General features: G+C 46.2%; 1 protein-coding gene and 1 pseudogene across 4 annotated transcripts in view; both read left to right on the forward strand.

Moving 5' to 3' along the window:
• The window catches only part of LOC146198198 (peroxidasin homolog), a 429069-nt gene extending 413156 nt beyond the window's left edge, over positions 1–15913 (forward strand). For all 4 annotated transcript variants that reach the window (XM_084593595.1, XM_084593594.1, XM_084593593.1 and 1 more), the window contains 4 exons: positions 7285–7520; positions 9337–9498; positions 11353–11710; positions 12399–15913. In XM_084593595.1, the coding sequence (XP_084449721.1) occupies positions 7285–7520; positions 9337–9498; positions 11353–11710; positions 12399–12529 (887 nt within the window). In that variant the 3' untranslated portion in view covers positions 12530–15913. The remainder of the gene's footprint in view (positions 1–7284; positions 7521–9336; positions 9499–11352; positions 11711–12398) is intronic.
• A 6837-nt stretch (positions 15914–22750) lies between these two features.
• LOC146198199 (legumain pseudogene) lies at positions 22751–24733 on the forward strand (annotated as a pseudogene).
• Positions 24734–24810: the final 77 nt, after the last annotated feature.

Raw genomic sequence — 24810 nt, forward strand, 5'->3', positions numbered from 1 at the left:
CTTGAAGTCAAGCATGCTCGAGCTCGATTGCACTTGAAAGTTGCCGTGTAACAACCTCGATCAGCATTGTGTTGAATGCAGATCGAGTTCAGTGAGGATCGAAACTGTCCGTGTGACAGGGGTATAAAGTATAAACAATATTGCGTTCAACACCTGCAATAGCCGTCATCGAATCTTACGTCATACAGTCGTAAACGCCCTGCAATACTCTGTTTAATTATGTGTTATATAATGGCTGTATTATTAAGTGAAAGGAACAAATGGGGCGAAAAGACACCTCCTATGCTCAGCATCCGATGCGAGCGCCCCTTCCATGTAATGGCGGCGGCGCTTGGCGCAGCAATGTTCACATTGTCTCGAGTCGCATAACGTGGAGAGCCTTCTTCTTCCGCCATCCACAAAAGGCGGAGCCGAGATGAAGACGCACGGCACTCTCCCGGTCTAGTTCCCAGGCACGACCATTTAGACGCGGGCCTAATGGCGCACGGCGGGTGCTGTTAGTGAACCCTCCTGCTGCCTCTGAATTCCGCTGCTCCTTTCTTTTCGCTCTTCAGTATTTATGCCGATCGCATTTAAGGCGCTCTCCGGCTCGCGGCGGGCGTTAATGCAAGCATGTGTCTCGGAGAGTATCCGCCATGTCCGGAGGGCCCTCGCTCTAATCGTATCATCTGGCAGGCTGATTCGCTCGCTGCCCGAGCCGAGAGAAGCGCACTATACCGCGTTTTTGACGCAGGACTGGAAGGGCCGCACTGCCTTATCAGTGTACATTTCTACTTTTCTCGGCATAAGGCCCTGTTGAAGCTCTTCTTTTCCATCCTTGAAGAAGAACCGTTTTCGCCCTCAAGACTGGACTGGCGCGTTAATGCCTTCGGGTCTCGCCTATTTCCTGTGCGCTGTCACGCTTGCACTTTACAGTGGCGCTATACCGAGGGCTGATTCGTAACAGTTATGTTCATTTGTTCTTAGCATTTTTACTTTACTCTCCCTGAGATTCAGGACCCTTCAAAAAGCAAAAAGATAAGTGTGCTTAATATGAGAAAAATCGAATGCGGATGTGCCGAAACTCTAGTTTATCACGAGACGACATAGTCACAGCAAAAGAAACTCGTTTTTCATGTTCCTAAATAACACTTTCTTCACCATCGGCTTCCCTTCACCAAGGTTGCTGAGGCAGCAAGTTAAGTTTTTCCATACCCTCATGGCGCTGCTGCTCACAGGTCGTCAGACCCCCAAGTTCACTTCTGTGTTTGCTGCTTTCTGTGCAGAAAATAGATTTTTAAAATGTTTCAGGGAGTGGAAGGCGCAGTATTTATATCACACATCAGTGGACACACGAATCTCGTCGTGAGGGAAGGAATGCAAAAAAAAAAAGAGTGAAAGAACGGAGATCTATATCTGAGGAAGTGGAGCGCTAAAGAATAATTTCGACCACGTGGGGATCTTTAACCTTAACTGGCATCGTACAGCACATGGGCACCTTTTACCTTTCGCCTCATCGAAACACCCTTGCGGCCGGGTTTAAAACGAGGTACTCTGGCTCAGTAGCCGAGCGCCCCGAGCCATAGCGGCGGACACAAACCAATGGCCGATGACCTGCTAGAATAGGTTAGTTTGGTTGGTTTGTAGGGCTTAACGTCCCAAAGCGACTCAGGCTATGAGAGACTAATAGGATGGAATTATAAGGAACGGATACAACGTACCTGGGGAGCTAGATATACAAAGGAAAAGAAAATGTCCTGGAGTAACATGGATACTACTGGCCCCGAAAATGGCTGATTGAAGATCACTGGAAAAGGCAATTTCCCTGCAGTCGACTGGACCAGGGGGTGATGACGACGCTGATGCTGATGCCAACAATCCACAACATGTTGTTAGCGACAAATAATAAAGAGGATTTTTTTTTTATTGATCCTCTTTTCAAGCCCACAATTAAACTACCAATGTACCTTTCACGCCGCAGGTATAGTTTAGACATTTCCTGCATGCGAGAAATGCTCACAAAACACTGCGTAGTAGTTTTCTTCACTGCATGCATAGACATGTTGCCATTTTTTTTTTTCTGTTATGCTGTCTCAACCGCTGCGAACACGTGCAGAACCCTACCGCAACTTTTCGTTTGCGGGCAGTTTTGGGGGCGCCTGCACACCCTTTGAGCCATAAATGGAGAACATGATTACCACACTGACTATAGATATTTTCTTTTTTTTTTTTTTTAAGACTAAGCCGTTCTAGGCTCATGTGCTCCATAAATGTTCGCAGAAAATGTCCGCAGGAAATGTTCGCACAAACTGGCAGTTAATTAAAAAATTTGTCTCCACCCGGAATTGAACCACTCTCCCTCCGATCCCCAGTCGAGCGCATAAACATACAGACCACGCTGGGGTTTTATTTTTCTTCATTGCATAGGAAAACTTGCGAAGAAAAGACACTGGAACAGCTCATGCCTCAAACCATCAGGCTGCGTAATGCAAGCGCGTTATAAGCCAATAACTCCCCATCATAAGAAATGTCGCAATTCCGGGAGGCATGCATGGGCATCGAGATGCGGTAGCCAATTAGGTGGCTGTTCCAGAGCAGCATACACTCCCCGCACCAAAACGCACTGCTCTCAGAGCAAATACTTCGATCCTCGTGTGGTGATTCAGGTTGACAGTCCATCATTCGCCTTTTCCATAACTAAACAAACACATCAGAATAAAGAAATCATAAGGCGCATGATAATCTTTCCGAACAAGCGAAGAGCGAATAATATATGTCACTTCATTTCAACGTTCTTCTTTAGCGTCCGCTGCAATATGTTCCAGGAAAACACAGCACCAATGCACTGAAGAAATCAGTGGCCAATGGTCTCTGGCGTGTTACACAGGCAGCAATTCATCGGCCGTAGAACAAACAACTCCTTGGCGTGAAGCCATGCCTTAACAAGGAGTGCTGATGTGTGCAATTTAAAAAAAAAAAACGCTTCTGCAGCCCACTGAATGCACATGCGCTGAGCACGCTTTAAAACGCTAGTGTCAAGAACCTCCTGATAAGTTCGCCGATACGAAGGTATGGGGAACAAAATAATAAGTAGGAACTTCGGTCATCTGCTTTCTGGACAGGCTATACAGGTAATATGTGTCGCACTCAGAACATTGAAGGTGTCCGCAGCCTCCCTTCATGCACCTGTACACTCGGTGTGAATCGATAAGACAGATGAGAGTTAAGACACTTAACAAGCAAAAATACTAAAAAGACTGGCTTGCCGATTTGAAAAAGAAAGAAACATGAAAATGGCTTATGTACGGACAGGTGAACAGTGCCTAATCCACCGAACTCAATGAGAAGAAACAGGCTGTCACGGCGCACGGGTTCCCAGAGAGAGCGCCACAAGAATGTTGCGAATAGTATGTGTATTGCCGGTACCTCCTTTCTCGCACAACGTAGTACTTAGAAAAAAAAAAAAAGAAATCAGTGCCCGAATGAGGACAAATTGCTGTCCGCATGATGGGAAATTGGTGCCCGGATGTTTGCTGTCGAGTTAGACTCGAGGTCACCTCAAGGTCAACGACAACTGGAGCTAAAAGCATTCTATACCTAATACAATCGACATCTTCATCATCTTATTCAGCTGGGCTACTTTCACTTGCAGAACAAAAATATAATTTCAATTAACCCAGCCCTGTGCCAGCTGCGCCGTAGTTATCCCAATAAGCTTCGTAATTTCTTACGTCCAGCTGCATATCTGCCGCCCCTTGATGCGCTTGCCTTCTCTCTAACCCAGTCTGTTAACCTTAACAGCCATCGGTTGTATTGTGCGGTCATGCCTTCCTCTTGGCCATTTCTTCTTCTTGATGTTGGCTGGAATATAATTAACTCATGTTTGTTCTCAGACCCACACTGCACGGATCCTTCTCCCGTTACACCAGTCATTTGCCTTTCCATATCTCGCGTCGTCGTGCTCGATTTAAGTTGTACCTTTTTCGTATAATTTCGCAATTTCTGCCCCATAGTTGCGTACGGGTAAGATGCGCCTGTTATATATTTTCTCTTGTGGGGCCGTCGTAAACTACCCTTCGGATCTCAAAGTACAGCTGCCAAGTACGCTCCACTCTTACCGTATCATCCTAGTTATTTCGCTTTCGCAGTCCGGATCTGCAGTCACTGCCTGTGCTTACGACTCCCAACAGCTCGCTTCCTATAGTAAACTTGGTAAGGCAGTGTCATCAGGAAAGCGCAGAATACTTGGATATTCTCCATTCATTTAAATCAGCAAACCTGAGCAATCGAAGAATGTGAACACCTGTAAACACACGGTATAGTACCGAAGAGATCGTGTCTCTCTGTCTACAGTACGACACACTACAATATGATATTTCACGCACCAATACCACCTGATTACCAAAAGAAATACGAGCGCATACGCAACCACATGCCCCTCAGAATGTTCAAAACAACTGAAATGGAGACAAGAGATCTGGAAATGATAACGAATGAATTTTGCCATGCAGGTCTAATGCACTCCAAATCACCGCGGTGTAAGAAAAGTAAGTAGCATTTGATGGCGTTGGTACAATTTCAGTACACTCAGTAGTTTAGCGCGTAACCATTTTTGTTTTTATTTTTTTTTTTTTTTCAATAAAATCCCTTAGCCATCTTGCACAAGTTAAGGAGAGGTTTTCAGCCGCAGACAGCATGGCAATTGACTGCATCCAAAATAAAATTTCTCGTCCCAATGATATTTAGCAAAAGGAAAGGAAACATTTTGGTTGGACTCAAAGCACGACAGAGTGAAACGAGCAGTTTTGCTCCACTGCCAATTAAACCTCTCACCCGTCTTTGAAATTTTCGCATTTCAAGCATGATATTTATTGCGGTGAAATTGTGCTCAATATGGTGCACAAGACTAGAAAGCATGAAAGGAACGCTAGGAAATGTAACTACGAAACTTGTCGGGACACCAGCATACGCTGCGAAGGGTCCAATTGGCCGAGCACATGGCCGAGTACCAGTCTGAGTTGGAGTTTTAGTGACGTATTTCCTCTAGATATATTATCGTCTAGCTAAACTCAGATTATGTTGAAGCAACAAACGTATAACGACTGTCCAACATTCGACTTTTTCGTGCAGCGTGCACTCCGGTCAGGTAAAACAGTTAGAGATGCTCAAAAATTACAGTGCAATATGTCTCTTCGTGATTCTCTTTAAAGCATTCGAGAAGATAATTGCATCTTTCCAGCCAATGAACTCTGTCTGGAAAGTCACAGAGGTAGCAGTTTCCTGACGGCATAAAGATGTCATTTTCCTGAAGTCATGTTATGACCTGAAAGGCGTCAGTGTTGGGCTTGGGCTTATGAAATTGTTTTTCTGCATGGCGAGTGTTGCATTTTACGCTCATGGACACGTACTATCAGGAGCAAACAAAGCGCTAACGATTCAAATGAAAATAGAACCGAAAATTTAGGAGATCTTTCGCGATGGAAGTGCAGCGCTGACGCAGGTTGATTCTCTTCGATTGCGTGAAGGGCAGCGGCTGCCCTTTAGAGGTGCTAATCAACCGCGCTGGTAATTATTCTCCAGATTTAAAATGTATTTTCTTGTTCGTGTTTCATGTCGTTCTAACAGCGCATCGTGTCCAGACAAACTGAAATACACTCAACGGTGAATGTACCGAGGAAAGACCACTGGTGTCAAATGTTTGTGCAACTCCTCCCGAAATAATTAAATTAAAATTGCACAGAAACAAAAATAATTACTAAAAAAAGTACAGCGAAGTGCACTCAAGCATTAACCTCCACGATCAATGCCTCAAAGTTAAAGGTCATAAAAAAATATGAAGCCGGAGACGATCTTCAACGCTTAAAGATGGATCAAATCAAGCCCACGAATTCCTGACGCACAAATCTGAAACATCATCATCTATCTGTCACCTCAAAGGAATAACCCTCTAAAATGTCGGAAATATGAAGCCGGACACAGCGAATAGTCTGCAAAATATAAATAGTTTCGTTACTAGAAATATGTTACAGGCAGTGACCCTATTGAATATTGATAAACCATGCAGGACGGAAATCTGAGGAAAGGGATCTCGAGTCGGTATGCGATATTTCCAAAAATGCGATCTGTGTTTGTACGAGGGATAAATGGGCCGAATGCCAAGGCAGCCGAGAGGCAGACACATGTCTATGCAGCAACGGCATATTCAGCTTGTGTATACGGCCTCAATCCGAAATAAAAGCCGAAACTCTTCGAGCGGTTCATCCGGGCACCCAGAAACTAAACAAAATGTTTCATTCGGGTGAACTATTTCACCTATGTTTGTTCAATTGCGCGGAAAACTTGTAGATCATATGCACGAGGCAATATTGAGTCTCATCATTCATGGCAAGAAAACCTTGAATGGCCCTACTGTGTTAAATGCTTATACATAGCGGTTTTAACTAAAAAGTCAACAGAAGCAAAAATAGGGCAGACGTTCGACGTGAGAAAGGAAGTACGAAGGTTAAGGAAAGGGGGAGGGGGGGGGGGGGGGTAAACGCAACAATGTACAGGTGTAAAGCGGGTGTCCGAAGAGTAATGCCCCCTGTTTTTTCTTCTAACACTGTTTATTGAAAACTTACGAAATTCTCAAATATTAATGCATTTAATAAATGCATAAATAAATGCATTAAATGCATCCGCATAGTATTTAACGAGTGGCTTCTGTTTCTTTTCTTATTTTCTTGCGAATTGTCAAAACGCCCTGTTCTTTCTCTATAGAGTCACCCTCGTGGGGCTGAGCCGTTAATTAGCTCGACAAATGAACCGAGGGATACGCGTATGATCCCGCAGCCGCGGCGGGAACGTTTCGATTGAGGCGAAAGCCAGGCGCCCGTCTACTGCGTGATATGTCAGTGCACGGTAAATAAATAACCATAGGAGGTAAAAATTACCAGGGGCTCTCCACTATGGTAGCTCTTTCTCTGGCCCTTCTTTTACTACCACTCTGCTCAATTTCTTGGAAACAAAACTTACCACAGTATTTTTTCTCATTTCGCAAGAGGCCAGTGGAGGTGACCGGTCATTAAACGTTGGCGAGCGTAAGCGAGTAGTAAAGTGCATGTATGCAAACGAGGATACCTAGAAAAAACAACAACAAAAAGAAGCCATTAATGCTCTCACGTCATACGCTTAAAAGCGAAATGTCCTCCAGTTTTTGCCCAATCTTGCTGCAAAGCAATATCATGTGCCCGTTTTGGTGGCGTTTGCCTGTTCATTTTCTCCATTGATTTTTCTGGAGGTCACTAATCGGCCGCGCTTTCGCAGAGACCCCATGGGCGAAACCCCCGAGGCCTCTGAGGCTGGACAGCCAAGAACCGGCACGCGTGCTCAAGTCAGTGCCCCAGCAGCAGCAGCTGGGCTACGTGGGCTCTCCGGACTATTGGCCGTTCGCTGGGCACGCGGCCCCGTCCTTCGACCCGGCCACGCCCAGGAACGTCACGACACAGCTGGGTCAGACTGTCTACCTCAGCTGCATAGTGAACAACCTCGGAGACAAGACGGTGAGTCGAGTACTCAAACCAAAAAGAAATACAGGCGGCACGTTTTATTTTTACAAACTAACTCATGATCTGCTGTCTTTGTGAAGAGCATGTGTTGCATTCCGTCCCCAAACCACAACTGGCATTCATGCTGAACATACACATGCATGAACTTGCGCCGAACTCCAGCGGCCGGCACCCAAAATACGAGTGTCGTGACCGTCAGGCAAACGTATGGGGACAGGGTTAAGTGCTAACAGCGTGCCAGAGTGTAACCTCGGTGGACTGAAATCACTGGCCACAAAATGAAGCTGCCGGCGGATAGATGTTATCTTTCCTCCGGTTTTCAATCTAATTTCACGTTCTTCACAGCACTCGAGGCACAACTTTGGGTCCCGAAATGAATGCTAATAATTCCTCGGTTCCTGTTTGTCCAGTTGGAAGTTGTAGCACAAAGGTAGAAAAAAAAAACTTAGAAAAGAAAGGGAACGCGAGAAACCTCTACATTTAAACCTTCGAAACTCGGGCTATGCGGGCTGCGAGTGCCCGGTAAGTTTCGGGGCTGAATAGGGTGCAATTTGTGGAGTCGTTGAGAAGGAGACGAGCGTGTCTACAGTCCCAGGCGGCCTCCTTAATGGATATCGAAACCCATCTCCGCTGCGTTAATTTACGGGGACTGCAGGATTGTTTGCCCTGCCCGCATGACATAAAGTCGGATTATTTCACTCACAGTCGGGTTCTCGGTGTCCACTTAGAAACAGAAATTTCCTTAGAGGTTTGCGATGTAACTGTGGATGCATCAAAATTTATTCAATTGAAAGCTAATCTAATTGGAACATTGTCCATTTAGAGAGTACTGGAGATCGAGGAAACAATACACAAAATAAACAAGAAAGTTTGAATGAAGGCTTTAGTTATCATTGCTGAAGAGATGTGTATGTGCAGTATGAGGAAGCGTATACATGAGGAGTGTTGGATATGCAAGCTCTTGAAGTGCGCTCATATTCATTCGTAACGGAGAACTGCAGTGCAGCTCTTTCTTTTTTCTGCCCCTATCCCTGATCAGTGGGGTAAGGGGGGCAAAAATAACATTAGCGATGCCATCAATGCTGGCTTTCAACTGGCGTTTTTTAGGTACACGTTTATTTTTATCTGTTTCCGTCAAGATTATGTAAAACTGAAAACCATCACTGCCCCATTGCGACTTTCCAACCTTAACACCTCTGGAAAAAAAAAAAACGCCCGCCAGGTAGACAAACCAACGGCTGTCCAGCGATTGTGTGGGTTTGCTCACACTTGGGTTAATATCCCCATTAGCGTGATACTCTTCAACTAGCTCTCTTACACTCTGATCCTTTCCTTCGAAATCAAATGAGTTTTTCTGAAAAGGCTTATTTGTGTTAAATTTCATGACATCTCAGTGTTGACATTCAATCGGCCACTTTCTCCAAGGAATTGCGTCCCCTCCTCAATTCAATCAAGGACCTCTCGCTCTAACCAACGATAATACTTCTGGAGAAACCACCATGTCACCGTACATTACGTTTTCGGAAGTTCAATATGATAGAAAAGAAATGCAAAAGCAGTGATTCTTTTCCTTTTTTTTTTTTTGCGGTAATGGGAGTAGGTATTAGTGTGCGAAAGAAAACCTCAATTGAAAGTCTCTTAGTGAGAGGTGCAGTCTCTTTAGCTACTTTCATATCTGTCATTTTTCCTCATTTTTGAGGTAGAACCATACCAACTTGACAAACATTCTGTTCATCTAAGCGTGTTTTCTTTTACGCTCATTGCTTTCTCCTTTCTGCAAACTTGCTAACTCCTCGTGTGGCGCATGCAGGTCACATGGATCAGGCGCAAGGACCTGCACGTGCTGACTGTCGGCCTGGACACGTACGTCCAGGATCCGCGCTTCCAGGCCATCCACCTGGAGCGCTCCAACGACTGGGCGCTGCAGATTCGCTACGCGCAGCTCAACGACCAGGGGCTCTACGAGTGCCAGGTGCGCTACTATTTGGTTCTCGTCTAGTTCCTCACGAATTTTAACGCGATAACGTTAAGGGCCCCGTTCACCGAAAACCTGGTGTCGGCTTCCGTCGCCGACATTGGCGTTGTGAGCGAAAAATACTAGCATGATGCTGGCAGGGAGGGAAAAAAAAAAAAAAACGTTACGAGGGCGCCTATAACCCCCACCACCTTACCACGCCCCCTGTTCTCATGCTTAAAGCTTGAGACGTTTTAGATTCTCGAGCAGAAAACGCATGCCAATTTACCCGAACAATCTGCAGACTCTTAATGAAAATCTCCTGAGCGTATATGCTATCCCGTAGAGCACACAGACGGACCGGCATCTATACTGAACTATTCTAGGAAATCGCAGTACGCACGACATCCTCCCTCAAAAATCAGAATTAGCCCTCATGAAAAGTAAATTTTTAGACTGGTTATTTTTTTGGGGTAATTTGATAGCGCAGCGAGATTGGCTGCGTAGGCGCACAGACGAATTAGAAAGCGTCTTGTTCATATGCTGTTCTCAAATTCTTTCCGAAACATGCTATCAATCATATAATAGTTTTGTGAATTCATCTAACAAAGTAAATTGAAGCTCGCCTAAGACAACAGCGGCGATAAATTACTGAGGACCAAGCGGGAACGAGTGCGCTCCAACGCCGCCGGGCGGCGCGTCTTGTCTTCCGCGAGTGACAGACGCTGAGCCTTTCCTTTCCTCTAAACGAATTATAGAACGCCGCTGAACTTAGACGCACCCGACATGGCAGCCACTGGCGAACGGCGCAAAGGACTGGAGAAATTCACTTCTTCTGGTCCCGAGGTCGTCACTGCTTTTCGCTACGTATATCCATGGCATAGCAGAGCTGAGCTATCTTTCAATTTTGTGTGTGTGTGTGTGTGGGTGGGGGGGGGGGGGGGGGGGGGCATACTATTTGGAGAATACTACTTGATCTTTCATACTCGAATTAATTTAGACATCAGTTTTGGTGAAATTCTAACGAGGTCAAAATTTGGGAGTGCAGGGGACAACATTTTGGGGCAGCCCACCCAAATTTGGAGGTCACGATCGAGTTGACCATACTCTAATTAGATTGCATACCAAATTTGGTACTATTACGTACAACGGATTATTGACAGTACGTATGGACATTTGACGACACTTTTGCCGGCACAGTCTGTTCTGGCCACCCGTGAGCCAATGAGCTAAGAAATGTTTTCGCCTTAAAACCTCACTCGACCACAATTCACCCGCACGAATATAATGCTTTCGCGTTCATACAAGCAAGCAGTCTGAAGTGTGACTGCTGAATTTTTCCCGTTTCCTTGGCTGAGTGCAAAACAAAACGAACTATAGTGTACGGGGACATCTGGATTGATCAGTCTTAGGATGTCGTTCACAGTGCCCTTGTGGCATTTACCGGGGTACATATGCGAGAGGCGGGAGGTTTGGTTTGCTTTATTTTAACTTACGTCCCAAAGCAACTCGGGCAATTAGGGACGCCGTAGTGGAGGGCTCCGGAAATTTCAACCACCTGGGATTTTTAACGTGCACTTGACGTCGCACAATACACGGGCGCCTTGCTTTTCGCCTCTATCGGAAAGGGGCCGCCGCTGCGGGATTCGATCCCGCATCCCGGAGTTCAGCAGTCAAGCGCCGTAACCACAGCGCCACCGCGGCAGGTCGAGAGCAAGCAGCTAGCTGCAAGAAAAAGGAAAGGGTTAAGTTGGCGGAAAATTCTAAGGAAACTTTAAATAAGTTGAAAAGGTTACCTTGCCTCTATACGTACCTTTTCAGCATTGCAGCTGAATCACTTTACACGGAGTTGTGCGGGGGGTGGGGCCGCAGGTGAGCTCTGACCCCAAGATGAGCCTCTTCGTGCGGCTGCGCGTGCTGGTTGCCCGGGCCGAGATCGTGGGCGGTGGCAGCTCCGGTCAGCTGTTCCTTAAGACGGGCTCCACCATTAACCTGACGTGCGAGATCAGCCAGAGCCCCGAGCCACCGGTGTTCGTGTTTTGGTACCACAACGACCGCATGATCAACTACGACGAGGCAGCCAAGAGCCACATCCTGGTGCGCAAGGCGGGCCGCAACGCCGCCGTTTCCCGGCTGCTGGTGCATGATGCGGTGCCCGCTGACTCCGGCAACTACACCTGTGGACCCTCCAACGCCGACGCCACCAGTGTCGCCGTCTTCGTGCTCAACGGTGCCTCTCTTTGTTTTGATATTTTCTCTCAGGCTACACTCGCGGATGGTAACAAGTTTAGTTGGTATTTAACAGTGGAATGTACTCACCAGGTTTTAAGACTCTGTCGCGTCTCGGGGTAAACTTAAGATGTATTAGCCGCCTTGCTGTTTGAGATATTTCATTGTTCATGGGCAGCCACATACGTAGATGGGCTCAATTACTATTCATATGATTTGTATTAATGACAAAAAGAGTTTCTCTTATAAAGAAGCTGTTTACAAGCATCGCTAATGTCATTGCGTCATTCAAGAAAACCGATCAACTCCTGGTAACGTGGAGGCCAGAAAAGCAATAAAACGGTGCACGTAATCTTGCATCACTGAGAAGGTTACAGATGACATCATAAATAAGTGCGGCACTGTTTAAAGGATTATTGTTTTTTAAGCTTGAGAAGAAATATCAGTTCACGCCTACGAGAGTTAAGTACCACTCACAACAGAAATGAAAATATCTCAAGTTTTTGTACTTGAATGAAAGGACCGGAGTGAGGCACGAGAACGTTAGTCCAGCTAAAATAGAGCAATGAAAAATATTTGCACATTTATTTATCTGCGGGAGAATTTCTCCAAATTCGTTGCCTGCACGTGTACACATTGGCCCCTGCACTGAGGCTTGCAGTGCTCACGCCTTCGTTCTCGTTCCGCAGGCGAGAAGCCGGCCGCCATCCAGCACGATGCGACGTCCCCCTCGGTGGCAAGGCCCTCGGTCTGCGTCTCCGATGTGGTGGTCCTGCTCGCAGTACTGGTGGCCGTGCGGACCCTGCGCGCCCACAGGTGATGAAAGTGGACGCCCACACGTCGCCTCCGCCGCGCCCCACGGATCAGCCAACAACGATCCTCCAACTCGCCTAGCGCCACCAACCAACCCTGACTCGACGACGCGCGTCCGCGTCAGACCACGCTTCGATGTCACCCCGATGCGACGAACAATGCGCGCTGCGGCCCGTCGAACTGCCCGCAGTCTTGCCTGTGTGTCCGGGCGTGCGCTACACTCCGTGCACGACCAAGCGTCTCTTGTCCTTTGGCCAACATCGGTCTTTGTTCTGGCGGCACGTGGGCGAAGACACGAGTGACCGACCCACAGACACGAGTTATGGATGTGCATGGGATCAAACTAGTGGCAAAGAAGACGCTGACGACGAGCTCTGCCTGGCCCTCTCGCATGCTTCGTAACTATGTATTGCTGCTAGTGACAGCGCCTCCCCGCCTGCCTCCGATTTCCAACACGCTACTACACTTTTCTTCGCTACCTGCGTAAACACCTGCTGTTGGCCAAGGAACTGAGAAATGTACGTGATAGGAGATTCAAGGGCGCGAACCGGAGCATGGCATAATACTGGTGTATTCTTGGACTACTACTTTCGTACAGTTCCGTTTTATTTTCTCGCCGAGCCATGGAAGAGTGAAATGCCGCATGCGTAGTACGCCGTAGCGTGCGCTGTGATGATCCAATATAAACACGCGACATATGCTGTTATTACATTTGATGCCATCGAATAAGATAGGATGTAGAAGCACTCCGTACTGTAAGGGATATTCAGCCTTTGTTGAAAATTTCTGAGCCATTATGACCGTAGCCTCGACGGAAGCTCGCCATTGCTTTCTGAGTGCGAGTGTTGCGAGGGCGACGGATGAAGTTTCTCTCTGCTTTCACGGTTAGAGCCAGGGGTGGATGATAGTAACTGCGGCTTGCATCTATTATTTTTTCTTCTGTAGCTCTCTGGGAAGCCCGTTATACCAAGTGACATGGGCAGAGGCATATTATTTTATATTTGTTTTTGGTAGCCTCACCATAATATATGTAGCTCTCTGGGTTGTCTTCAATTTAAATGCAACCTTTTTCTTTTAACCTCCAAGTTTCTGTACCATGGGTGAGTACCGGGAAGATACAGCTGCTTTGCGGGTATGCTGCTCTCTTAACGGATACTGGTGAACGGCCATTCATGATCTGGGAGTACCCATCAAATTCGCTCCACCTCACTCTTATTTGACTCTCGTGATCCTAATATGCGGCCGCTACCTGCACTAAGCAAATGTATTCCTTTACGATAGGTACCGAAACAATTGGAGTGGTAAACTTCATTTCCCTTTCAGGTCTGTCGAACATTACTTTAACTTCCTGCATATTAATGTTTTGACCAACACTTCTGCTTCTGCAGACTTAGAGGTACCGCATGCTGACCTGCACTATGTTTCTGACACGCTACAGAAATTGGTCGACTCCAGCGCCCTCCGAAGCGAATTGATCACGATGAGTCATGAGGAGTTGAACAACACGACTTCGTACGATTACCTGAACCTAAAGTCCCTGGTATTAGTCTCAGGAGGAAAGCAAGGGCAGAAATCATCATTGCTCTAAAGAACTGCGCGGTCATAAGCAGCAGCAAATGCTCACGATTACAGCGCTCCCGCTCACCCGCGTGTCTTTTCAGTCCACGTTCGCCGCGGTTTAGAAACTCTTAATAAAGCCTGTAAGTCTCCTCAGTTTGCCGAATTTAAGTGCATCATGAAAGGGGAGCGGATCGAAAGGGCCGGCACAGATTAAATCTTGCGCGCTGCTAAAAGCATTAGATCTTTTTTGTGGCAACTCATTACAGCATACATTTACAGACTGCACACATCTACATGAGTCTAGAGCCGAGATTTACCAAACTGGCGCCTTCTACGTTGACTTTATATTCTAAGATTTTTTTTCTTCTGGCTGTATTTCTTTTTCACTCTATCCGGCGCAGCGTTGACCTGCAGATATATCTGTTAGAACAGGGGCGTGTCATCGCCCGGAACAGCGGCGAAGAACAGAAAAAAAAAAATTAAAATGGAATATAACCGAAAGAGAATCATTGTATCGTTCCGGTCATGTGCGTCTGACTAACTAAATTGCTTGACCCGAATAGGGCCCCCCTTCCGGGAGGTCGGCTTCATGTCGCTGAATGGCGCTATAGTTGCGCAGTGCGACCTCTAAGGTCGTCTTTGACAAGGACAGGCGGGCAAGGTGGCAAACTTTACATTTGTCATGCTGTGTTGTTTCATTGTTTTTGTTGTCGTTATTTGTGAAAACCCGCATTCTAAAATTTGTATCATTGAAGAGCTTTTACGTTACTTGCTTGATGATGCCCGAGTTTTCCTGTCTTTTTGTCGTAGGTAATGTTTTTTTAGTATTTTTTTTTTCTTCTTTTTTTTTTGCAATTAGGCTTTCGAGAATGACCACTGAGTACCCGCTCTATATAGAAACAAATCATGTCATGCGACTAACGACGAAGAGAATGACCAAATTTCTCGAGGCTAATTGGGTTAATTTGTGAATGGGCTCCTCTGCAGTGATCTGTGTCTGCAGCTGATGCTGATAGTTGTCTGCCCGGTTGCCTGCTGACGAACGTCCTTTTGAAGCCAAGTGTCGTGGGCAGTTATGGCTTCCTAACGACGTCCTCCGTGCGAGTGGTAGACAGGGCGTAAATATACACTCGGCCAGGTGCGAAGGAAAATGTAGCAGGTGTTCAAATGATAGCTTTTTCGCACACCCCTTCGCTTCCCGGCTATTTCCCCCACTTTAGCTCATGTAAGGGGCTTGTCTCGATGTCGAAGGTGCTTCTTCGCCCTCGACCTTCCGTCCTGTAATCAAGTGTATGACGGAGTATTGTGTTCTCGGCCAAAAGCAATGTTGCGTATAGGCTGCAGGGCGCTAACGGTGTCGAGACGAGATCATCATAGCTTCCATCATTCTTGAAACTCTGAGGGAATGGTCTGTTAATTATGTGGCCTTATGAGCACAGTGTACAGGTTCGGGATTATTTTTTCGTTGTTGTTATCGAACACACTGTGCTACACTTGATTGATTAAACATGCCCTAAACATAGAGGTTTGCTGACAAGATTCAACCTGTTCTCGACTCCTTTTGACGGCACACCTTTCGCCTTGCGCATCTTATCAGTATCTTAAATTAATCGAACGTCTGCACCTGTTAAGTTTGCGTTTTTTGTGTGTGGTTTTTGTGTTTCAGTCGAGCTATGAGCATTTGTAAGGGAGCTACTAAGACCTCTGAAGCTCGGGAAAAGTTCGTTGGACAAGCAAGATGTGTAAACTATGTCACAACGTAAACTAAAAACGTTTCCAATAAATATATGTCTTCTGAGCGTTAATGCCGAAATTTCAGGACGCTCCTTAGCTTGTAGGATCCCGGCCACGGCGGCTGCGTTTCGATGGAGGCGAAACGAAGAGGCGTCGTGTGCTGTGCGATGTCAGCGCACGTTAAAGATCCCCAGGTGGTCGAAACTACTCCGTAGCCCTCCACTACGGCCCCCCTTTCTCTCTATCCACTTTCACTCCCACCTTCATCCCTTCCCTTACGGCGCGGTTCAGGTGTCCACAGAGCAAGTGTGACAGATACTGCGCCTTTCCCTTCCTATGAACCAACCAACCAACCATCCTTAGCTTGTATGGTTTCCTTGACTCAGCTTCGGAGCTCTTTGTTTTCTTAACTCAAGGAAACACTGAAAGGAACCATCTAAATTTAGTATCGTCCTTATCCGCTCCTTGAATAACGAGGAACTTAGAGCAACGCAAGCCGCTTGCACGCATCTGATGTCAGAAATATGCGCCGAATAAAATTACTTGCCTAAATTGGGAAAAATCAAGTGCACATATATGAAAGGGTATTTCTTTGGGGCATCCGCCCCTATGTGCGCTCGCTTTGCATTTTAAGCATATTGTTTTAATGCTCTCTACAGCACAAAAGGAAAACATAGTTGATCATCTGGCAACGTCGAGTTTTTTTCAGCACAGAGGCAGCAGCGAATGTTCGCTCTGCCATTGTAAATTTTCCGTCGCCACTGCCGCTATGGAAGCCGCAATGCGCAAACCCAAAACTGTGAAGGGAAGCATACGTTCACGTCAAGGAACGAGGGGAAGAATCACAAAGGTAGCATCATGCCTACTCTGAAAAAGAGACACTCCAAGAAATGTCTCACTAGGAGCTCCTTAGCAAGGTGTATTTAGATATTGCCAGAAAGAAGACGCTCCACTTTTAAATCATCCTCATTGAAGCAAACGACGCTCTAGAATTAAATAAATATCGACAGAACGCTGCTCAAGTGCCACGGAAAGTCTAGAATTATGATTTCAAATTCAAGATAAGATCGCCGCTGGCACTGTTTACAATAACAGAATGTTAGGTGACCATATTTTGTGCGATAGCTACTCTGTCTTCCGTCTTCACAATAATACCTTCGTCCTCTGTCTTCTATGAGCTTAAATATCTCGGATATGTATTACTTTCGTATCAAAATGACAGGGATCATGTTAAACAGCAAAACAGTACATCTGATATACCGGCACTCGGAGACGCTCGATGAAGGATTTTCAGGCTGCTTAATGCGATGGTTGGCAAAGCAGCAGCTCAAGGACTGTAAGAAAAGCTCAAGGAAGCTCCAAATGAGTAATCAGTAGAGATTTTGTCGGCGAAATTTGTGTTACCAGCGCCCTGCAACCTCCATTACAATCATTCGCCTTTAGTGAAGGCTGATTGGCTGGCGCCAACTCTCAGTCATGTCCGAATGCTTAGAATGACGCAGCTATGCGCCTTGCCGTCTCATCAGGGTCGCACTCGATTTCACGGCTCAGCGCACTCACCTAATCTCTGACGGCACTCAGCGGCTTTGCTACACGTTTTGCACGAGCTAAATACTTTTATTTGATGCTTTCTGGCGCGTTCCTCCACTCCTGGCTTTAGTGGTGAGGTGCATGGTAAACGCATTCATGGAAACGAGAGCAAGCGTGCCATTTAGTGGTGTTTACTTTGTGCGGGGATCTGTTTAAACAAGTAATTGCTCGAGAGCTAGCCAGAGGCGCTGGAAATGTCTTGACAAGGTTGTCTCGTTTTATTGAATGCACAGATTTTGAGAAAAATATGTATCCCAAGGAATTTGCATCTAGCAAGTATCAGAGCTCTTGTGCATGAAACTCCCAGGGTTTAAAGGGCTGAAAACGAGAGCCCATATCGCCTTAGATAGATTTGGAACCTTAGCGATGAATTATACACGATATATCACGGTGCAAAAACAAACTCTGTGGGTGGTATATTTTTGTTTTACATAGAATGTGCTTGCAGTGCACTTTGTACTGCGCCCATGCAAATTCATTCGCAAACACAAATTCAGCGGCCCTATCCGAACATATAACACTACTGATAAAGGCTGATCAGACAGTTGGGCAATTATGCATGATTCCTTGGATGAAATAAGCGCGATATTCAAGCAACAATATCGTGTTTGTGCCACTTCGTTGCTGGACAGGGCTTTTATTTTTGAGGTTTTCGCGAAACGGAGGGCCTTTCTGAAAGTAAACCAATGCGTCGCTGCTGCGTAATAGAGCGCCATGTAGCATGGCAAAACGAACACGTCATCTGTCTCTCAATGCGCATTAGGAGATGTCGTTGCTCTTGGTGTTGTATATATGAAGTAAATATAAAGGCAGGTTCGTCGAACTTGTTATAAATTTCGTGAGCGAAAAGCAGCATAGCGGTTGAGACTGTTTAATCCCGTCTATTCCGGCAGACGTTAGTGACAGGAAGCCACTTCCTACACGAAGTTGCGCAGTAAGTCGAGCAGAAAAGAAAGCAGGGCGTGAGGAAATGAGCTTCTAAAATGACGACATATATGCGAGAACTTTCACTGCAAGTGATACCCAGTACCAGTATCCCGATAGTTGACCCCCCCTCCCCCCAAATTACGGATGCGCGTCGAACTCAGGTGTACGCTACACCGTTCAGCGCACAAGATCAGTTCCCTCCACATTTCACTCAGTCGCCCATGAACAACGTTTATTGAGCCCATACGGGGAAGACTCGCCGACACATCTCGCGGCCACCGCTGCCTACCTTCGAGGCTTTATTGGTGTGCACATAGTGATAGCCTGCGATATTTTTGGATGTGACCGGCCATTCTCTGCGCGCTGCGCGTTGTGTAAAAAGGCTTCTTGTCACGATCATTGCATGCGGAGGTGCCGATCCTTACGCGGCATGCTTACCGTATAGCGTTAACGTCAGACAGGACTTGTGCACGCGCCCAACGTGTGGCTGGTTAAGCAGTGCCGCAAATGATTGTGGGACTGGTGGCTCATTTGGCGACACGTCTCTGAAGCGAGCGAGCTTTCAAACGAACTAAAATGTCGTGTCCAAGGTGAGTATGTAAATCGTTTTTCATTCTCTCGGACATGCGGCAGGCGCGCACTGCCTGCGACCGTACCAAGTTGTTACAATCATTTCTGGTCGATTCATTCATCTACAGCATTCTCATGTTTCAGCGTTGAAATGGGAGAGCAAAACATCGTTTTAGAATATATCATTTCGCATGTGTGATATGTCGAGACATATAATGTTACATTATGCTTCATGTTGACGGTTCCTATGTTGTTTGTAAATAATTGCTCAGAATCTATAATAAAAATACATGAACAGTGCTCCCTCTTGTCTCTGTTATTTTCGGGCACCTGTGGTTCCTGTTTTACTTGAAGTCGAGCCTATCACATCCGGCTTGAAGTTGCAATTACAGCGATAAATTTATGACGACAGACACTAAAAACTTACTGGTCTCGTGTTTACAAAGCATTTTGATAAACTTAACTGCGCTGTTTGATGATCCCTCTATTTTATTTCAAACACAGATTTCTTTGGTTTTCTGTTGAAGTCTACATTACTCGTTGCGGGCGCAGGACATAGTTCAGAAACAAAATTTCGCTACGCATCACAAGCTTAATAATTTTTTTTTTAATTTGCTTGCAAAAGTATCTAACAATATTCCGCAGTTGCCTCATGAATTTCAAAAGTGCAGCTCACTGGTTCTCTACGGACACTTAATTACTAGATTCGAGCAGTGGTGGAATTCTAAAGATAATATTCTGCAACGCATTGGAACATGTGCATAGTATTAGCTTATAACATCCCACAGGTGTCTCACAGCTAAAGGGTGTTCCAGAAAGCTGGACTTGGGTATTAGTTGCGTCTGTTCGGGGACATAGCTGCGGTTTTAAAGCGTCCGTGTGTAGCGGCCTGATAATTGGTTCATTGGTGATCGGAGCTGGTAGCAAGTGGCAGCTGCTATCGTTGGCGTGGCAACTGCCTTGCAATTTCTGTGATTAGCCACTTGCTGCTTTCATTTGACATTGCCGCCCGCACTGGTCCCGCCAAATGAAATAGAAAATGGTTCATTATATAATAAAGCTCAAGTTTTTTTTCAGCTTAAGTCTCCCGTTAAAGTTTCCCTTTCTTTGTAAACAGTTTCTCTCGGAAGCTGTCTACAAAAAAAAAAAAAGGAAAAAAATACGGATTGAAGTCACTATCACGCCACAATATGCATTCGCTAATATTGTGCTCGTTCACTGTGGAGGTACCTGGACCCCTGTTTTCTTAGTGGCTGTAGTTGTGCGTTTGAGCGTACTGTTGCACTTTCGGCGGGTGAGCTTGTGGCTGGTTTAGTGTCTACTCCGTTACATGTGTGTCAGAATGACGCCTGGATCACGTATCGAGTGAATCTGATGCAGCTAATACAGGATCGTGGTGAATGTAGCGATGTGAAAAATGTATTTGCCCTGCAGTTGATATAGCCTGGCTGCTAAGGAATGACGTATAAACGTTAAAATTTCTTTTCAAAAACAATCTGAGACGTTGGAAGAAGAGACGAGCCACGGATGTATAATAAACGATGGTTGGAGCACGTTCTGCATCGTATCGGAACTCCTGATGTCGGAGCTGTGAGAATGGTTTCGGTGTGGTGAGGGAGTTTAGAGGATTCCTTTACTTAACTGTAACTAAACACAGTGATGTGGACTAAAGAACTCCGGCTACGCTTATGTATAGCGCCTCGCATGGTCCTCAACCAGTGTTGCACAGGTTACATGAAAGAAGTAGCCGATTACAATTACTTAATCGGAAATATAATAGGCTTCGGTGATCAGCTACTGCCTCCTCGTACAGGATCGTCCACTTTTAGGGAGGACACGCGAGCACGTGGGCGTTCTCTTCAGATGGTCAGTGCGTCCGACCCGACCGACTGCGCTTCGAAACAAAGCGATCGCACATGCATGTGAAGCCCCACCTCCAGGTCGTTCGTCGCAAAATGATTTCACTTTTTGCGCACTGTCTCTCGGACCTGGCAGCATAGCCTGAGTTTTCGCGTACTGCGAATAACGTTATTAAGCGACACTGCATACAGCTCTTTAAAAAAGCGTTGCCGTAACCCTGAACTGTGACAAATGTGTCGCAGAAGATAATCGCGTGCTTTCTTATCAAAATAGGACGGAACATTCTATGTGCTGCGTTTAGAGTGATGCCATGGCATGTCCGCATTCAGCATATATATGCTACTCAAGCTGGAGGCTAGTTTGCGATAGGAATTCTAACTGACAATATATGTACAGATGCGGACATAAGTAAACGGAGCACGCTTTTCCTTTCAAATTAAAATCACTCCTTCTGCACTGGAGATAAGAAAACAATATTTATCCAGGTGAAAGGCCACTGACATCTACTAATGGCTCGAGCATACCATGGCTGCCAGTTAAATTATGCAACGAGTGAGAAGAAAATAGCGTGCTCCCTTTACTTTGTCCGCACCGGTACTTCCAAATGTGTCCTGTTCATTGTAATTGTAGTTTTCCACTAAGAAGTAAGACAGATGTCTCGCATTCCTTTTCACCAAAAACGAAAACAACTAAGGAAGTTGTCGCCAAACTCTGTGCCAGTCGCTCAATGTCGAAAATTCGTGCAATGAAAAGACGGCGCTAAAGGTGCTACATCTTGTACTCATAAGGCGAAGCTTAAATGTCGTACTAATTTTCCCTACATGCATCTAATCACAGAAAACGGTGTAACGTGAGGTATTGTTTATTGCGTAAGCGGTAAATAGCTGCCAGTGCTCAGTTAACCACTCTAGAGCGATAGCTCACTGCCTTCTGGTTAACAGCACCGATTCGGCACACGAACAAAACTTTGTGAATTTCATCTATGCTAAAGCGAGACTATCTTCTACAGTGCGTGCACCTGACAAAAGAATCTGGATTGATTTTTTTTTCTTATTGCATTAAAATCGCAGTAGTCGAGCTATTGTACAGTTCTCTTACATTGAAATATTGTCGCCGCAAACGAAAGTGTAGGCATTCCCATCGGTTGTGCGGAGTCAGCAGGTAAGGGCTGAGTATGCCTGAGTCGCGCAATTTTCCCCGTTCAATCACATCAATCGAAATGAAGCTTCGATGATGAGGTCCTAAAACAGCTGTGCTCATTCCATGCGCACCTGAACCTATTTTTCTAGGAATATTATATAATGCAGGGCATCAGCCCTTGGTTTTATTAAAATTTCTGGCATGCAACAATGAGATCTGTTGCATGGTTTATATATTTATTCTATGGTGTTATATAAAATTGAATAGCGTGATTCTGAAAGCGCATGCAAACGTACCTTTTTCTTTCTTTTTTTTTTTTTTCTTGGAAGAAGCGAGGCGCAGTGCTTCTCTCCCTAGCACGTGCCCGAGAGAAAGAGAAGGGGGTTTTGTAATCACGCCGCATATACGGCGATACTCTGTGAGGAGCACGCATTGGTGAGACATGCGAGACATCTTCCCATGGTCAGCCGGGGAAAGGAGAAAAAGAAGCGCGTAGGAACATGAACATAGCAGATCAGATTCGTGTATCAGCAGTGAAGCAATCGACGTTTAACAAGTTCTCCTTCCTTCGCCTAGGGTAAGAAGAAAGGAGATTTCGCTGTGAGCTTGAGTGCACAAGTAGAGCCACATGTATCTCTAAACAGCAAAGCGCGTGTCTCCCCTCCTGTTTATCCTTATTTTTATCCTTTCAGTTTCCTTTGATAACGCGAGATGCTGTCTTAAGTATAGTGTTCGCTAGTGCTAGATAAGAATGCTGTTTGGTTATCAGGGCTCGGGTTCTCCACACTGCTTGTTCCCGCGGGATTGCCTTTTAGAAGGAAATGTTGGCGGTTAGCAGGAAAATGCGTTATCTGAAACCATAAAGCAGCGATGCTTCTCGAGGGTGTCAGATTTGGTCCAGCGGCCGTCTCACTTTCAAGCCCAGCTCCGTTGGCGACACCGTATAACACGACACCCTTCCAGATTGTGGACAGCGTCAGCTCCTCGTACACATAACAAGAACTACGCCTCTTGGCTGCAGTGAGCTCGCGTGCCCCAGACGCGTTGCAGGCCCGGTCATGTCGCCGTCGGCAGCCGTCTTCTTCGCAGTCCTCCCACTCGTTTGGGCAGCCTGGAGTCTTGGTGACCAGGTGTTCCAATACAAAGCACTCGCCGAAGATCATCCCAGCGAGAGTGGTGTCAAGCTATGGGCGCTGCTTGTGGCCGGCTCGAGCGGCTACTACAACTATAGACACCAGGCTGACGTGTGCCACGCTTACCACGTGCTACGCAATCATGGCATCCCAGACAACCAGATCGTGGTAATGATGTACGACGACATCGCCTACTCCGACGAGAACCCAACTCCTGGCGTCGTCGTGAATCATATCAATGGCTCCAATCTGTATCCGGGCATAGTCAAGGACTACACGGGCAACTTGGTCACGCCGTCCAACTTCCTCGACGTCCTCCGGGGCCAGAGGCCGCCCGACGGAGGCACGGGCAAGGTGATCGCTAGCGGGCCACGAGATCACGTATTTGTCTACTTCGCCGATCACGGCGCACCTGGCCTGATTGCGTTTCCAAACGAGGATGTACTATACGCTCGGAACCTGAGCAACACGATCACGTCAATGCACGAGAACGGTCAGTTCGGCAAGATGGTCATCTACGTGGAAGCATGCGAATCGGGCTCCATGTTCGACGGCGGCTTGCTTCCGAATAACGTCAGCGTTTACGCCACAACCGCAGCCAATCCCAACGAGTCCTCGTACGCCTGCTACTGGGACCCTCTTCGTGGGACATACCTGGGTGACTTGTATAGCGTGAATTGGATGGAAGACTCAGACAAAGAAAACCTGAGGCGAGAGACCCTTATTGACCAGTTCAAGATCGTCCGGGCGGAAACGAACACGAGCCACGTCATGGAGTACGGAGATCTCAGTATTGGCGACATGAAAGTCAGTCAGTTCCAGGGTAGAAAGGAGGCGGAACCTATTATCTTACCGAATGCAGCATTGGATGCGGTCGACAGTCGTGACGTGCCCGTGGCCATTCTGGAAAAGAAGATCGAAGCAGCTACTGACGTGGATACAAAGCACGCCTTACTGAAAGAGCTGGAGAATGTCGTGAATAACAGATTCTTCGTTAAGGAAAAAATTCGCGAAATGGCCCTATTGCTAAGTTACGGAAGTACAGAAGAAGCGAATGCTTTGCTTACGACGAAGCATCCCGTTACGGACTTTGACTGTTACGAGGAAGCGGTGGACAATTTCAGCAAGAAGTGTTTCCCACTCTCGGCCAACCCTTACGCTCTGGGCCACTTGCAGTTTTTTGTAAACGCGTGCAAAGAATTTGAAGTCCGTGAGATCACAGCGGCCATAAAAGCCATATGTAGGTTCCCGGCAGTCAAGGGCATTGTGTAATATAGGCGATCACACTTCTCGGTTCAGAAATTCTGGCAACAAAGTCTCGAAATGAATTGCTGCACGTCGGCTTCTTTTGGCCCTTCTTTTGGTGCCGTATCTTTATTGTGGCGCTAGCGAGTGACATTGGGTAGAATTCTGACCTGTGTTCAAAATCGTGGTATCGTTTGTATTTGATTCCTTCAGTAACAAAGTTCAGATACGATCAGTTTTATCAAACATGTACTCCTCTGTACAGACGCGCCTTATGTAAAACAAAGCCGGAACGGTTACAGAACTGGAAGTACGCTTGCTCATTGAATTTATCTCCTAAACAACATGCAATTGTGAAAATTATACCACAATGTTTTTTGCAGAACGGTAATCTAGGTCCCATGACAATTTTTTTGTTTTGTTTTCAATGAATATGTGGTGGGCAAATGTGTCGAAACAAAGAAATGGGCTTTAGTTTTGCAAAATACGACATAGTTTTCTCGGAAAAAAAAAAAAAAAACTCGTATAG

The sequence above is a fragment of the Amblyomma maculatum genome, chromosome 2 (genome assembly GCF_055883805.1).
Source record: "Amblyomma maculatum isolate TAMU_Amacu chromosome 2, ASM5588380v1, whole genome shotgun sequence".
NCBI lineage: Eukaryota > Metazoa > Arthropoda > Arachnida > Ixodida > Ixodidae > Amblyomma > Amblyomma maculatum.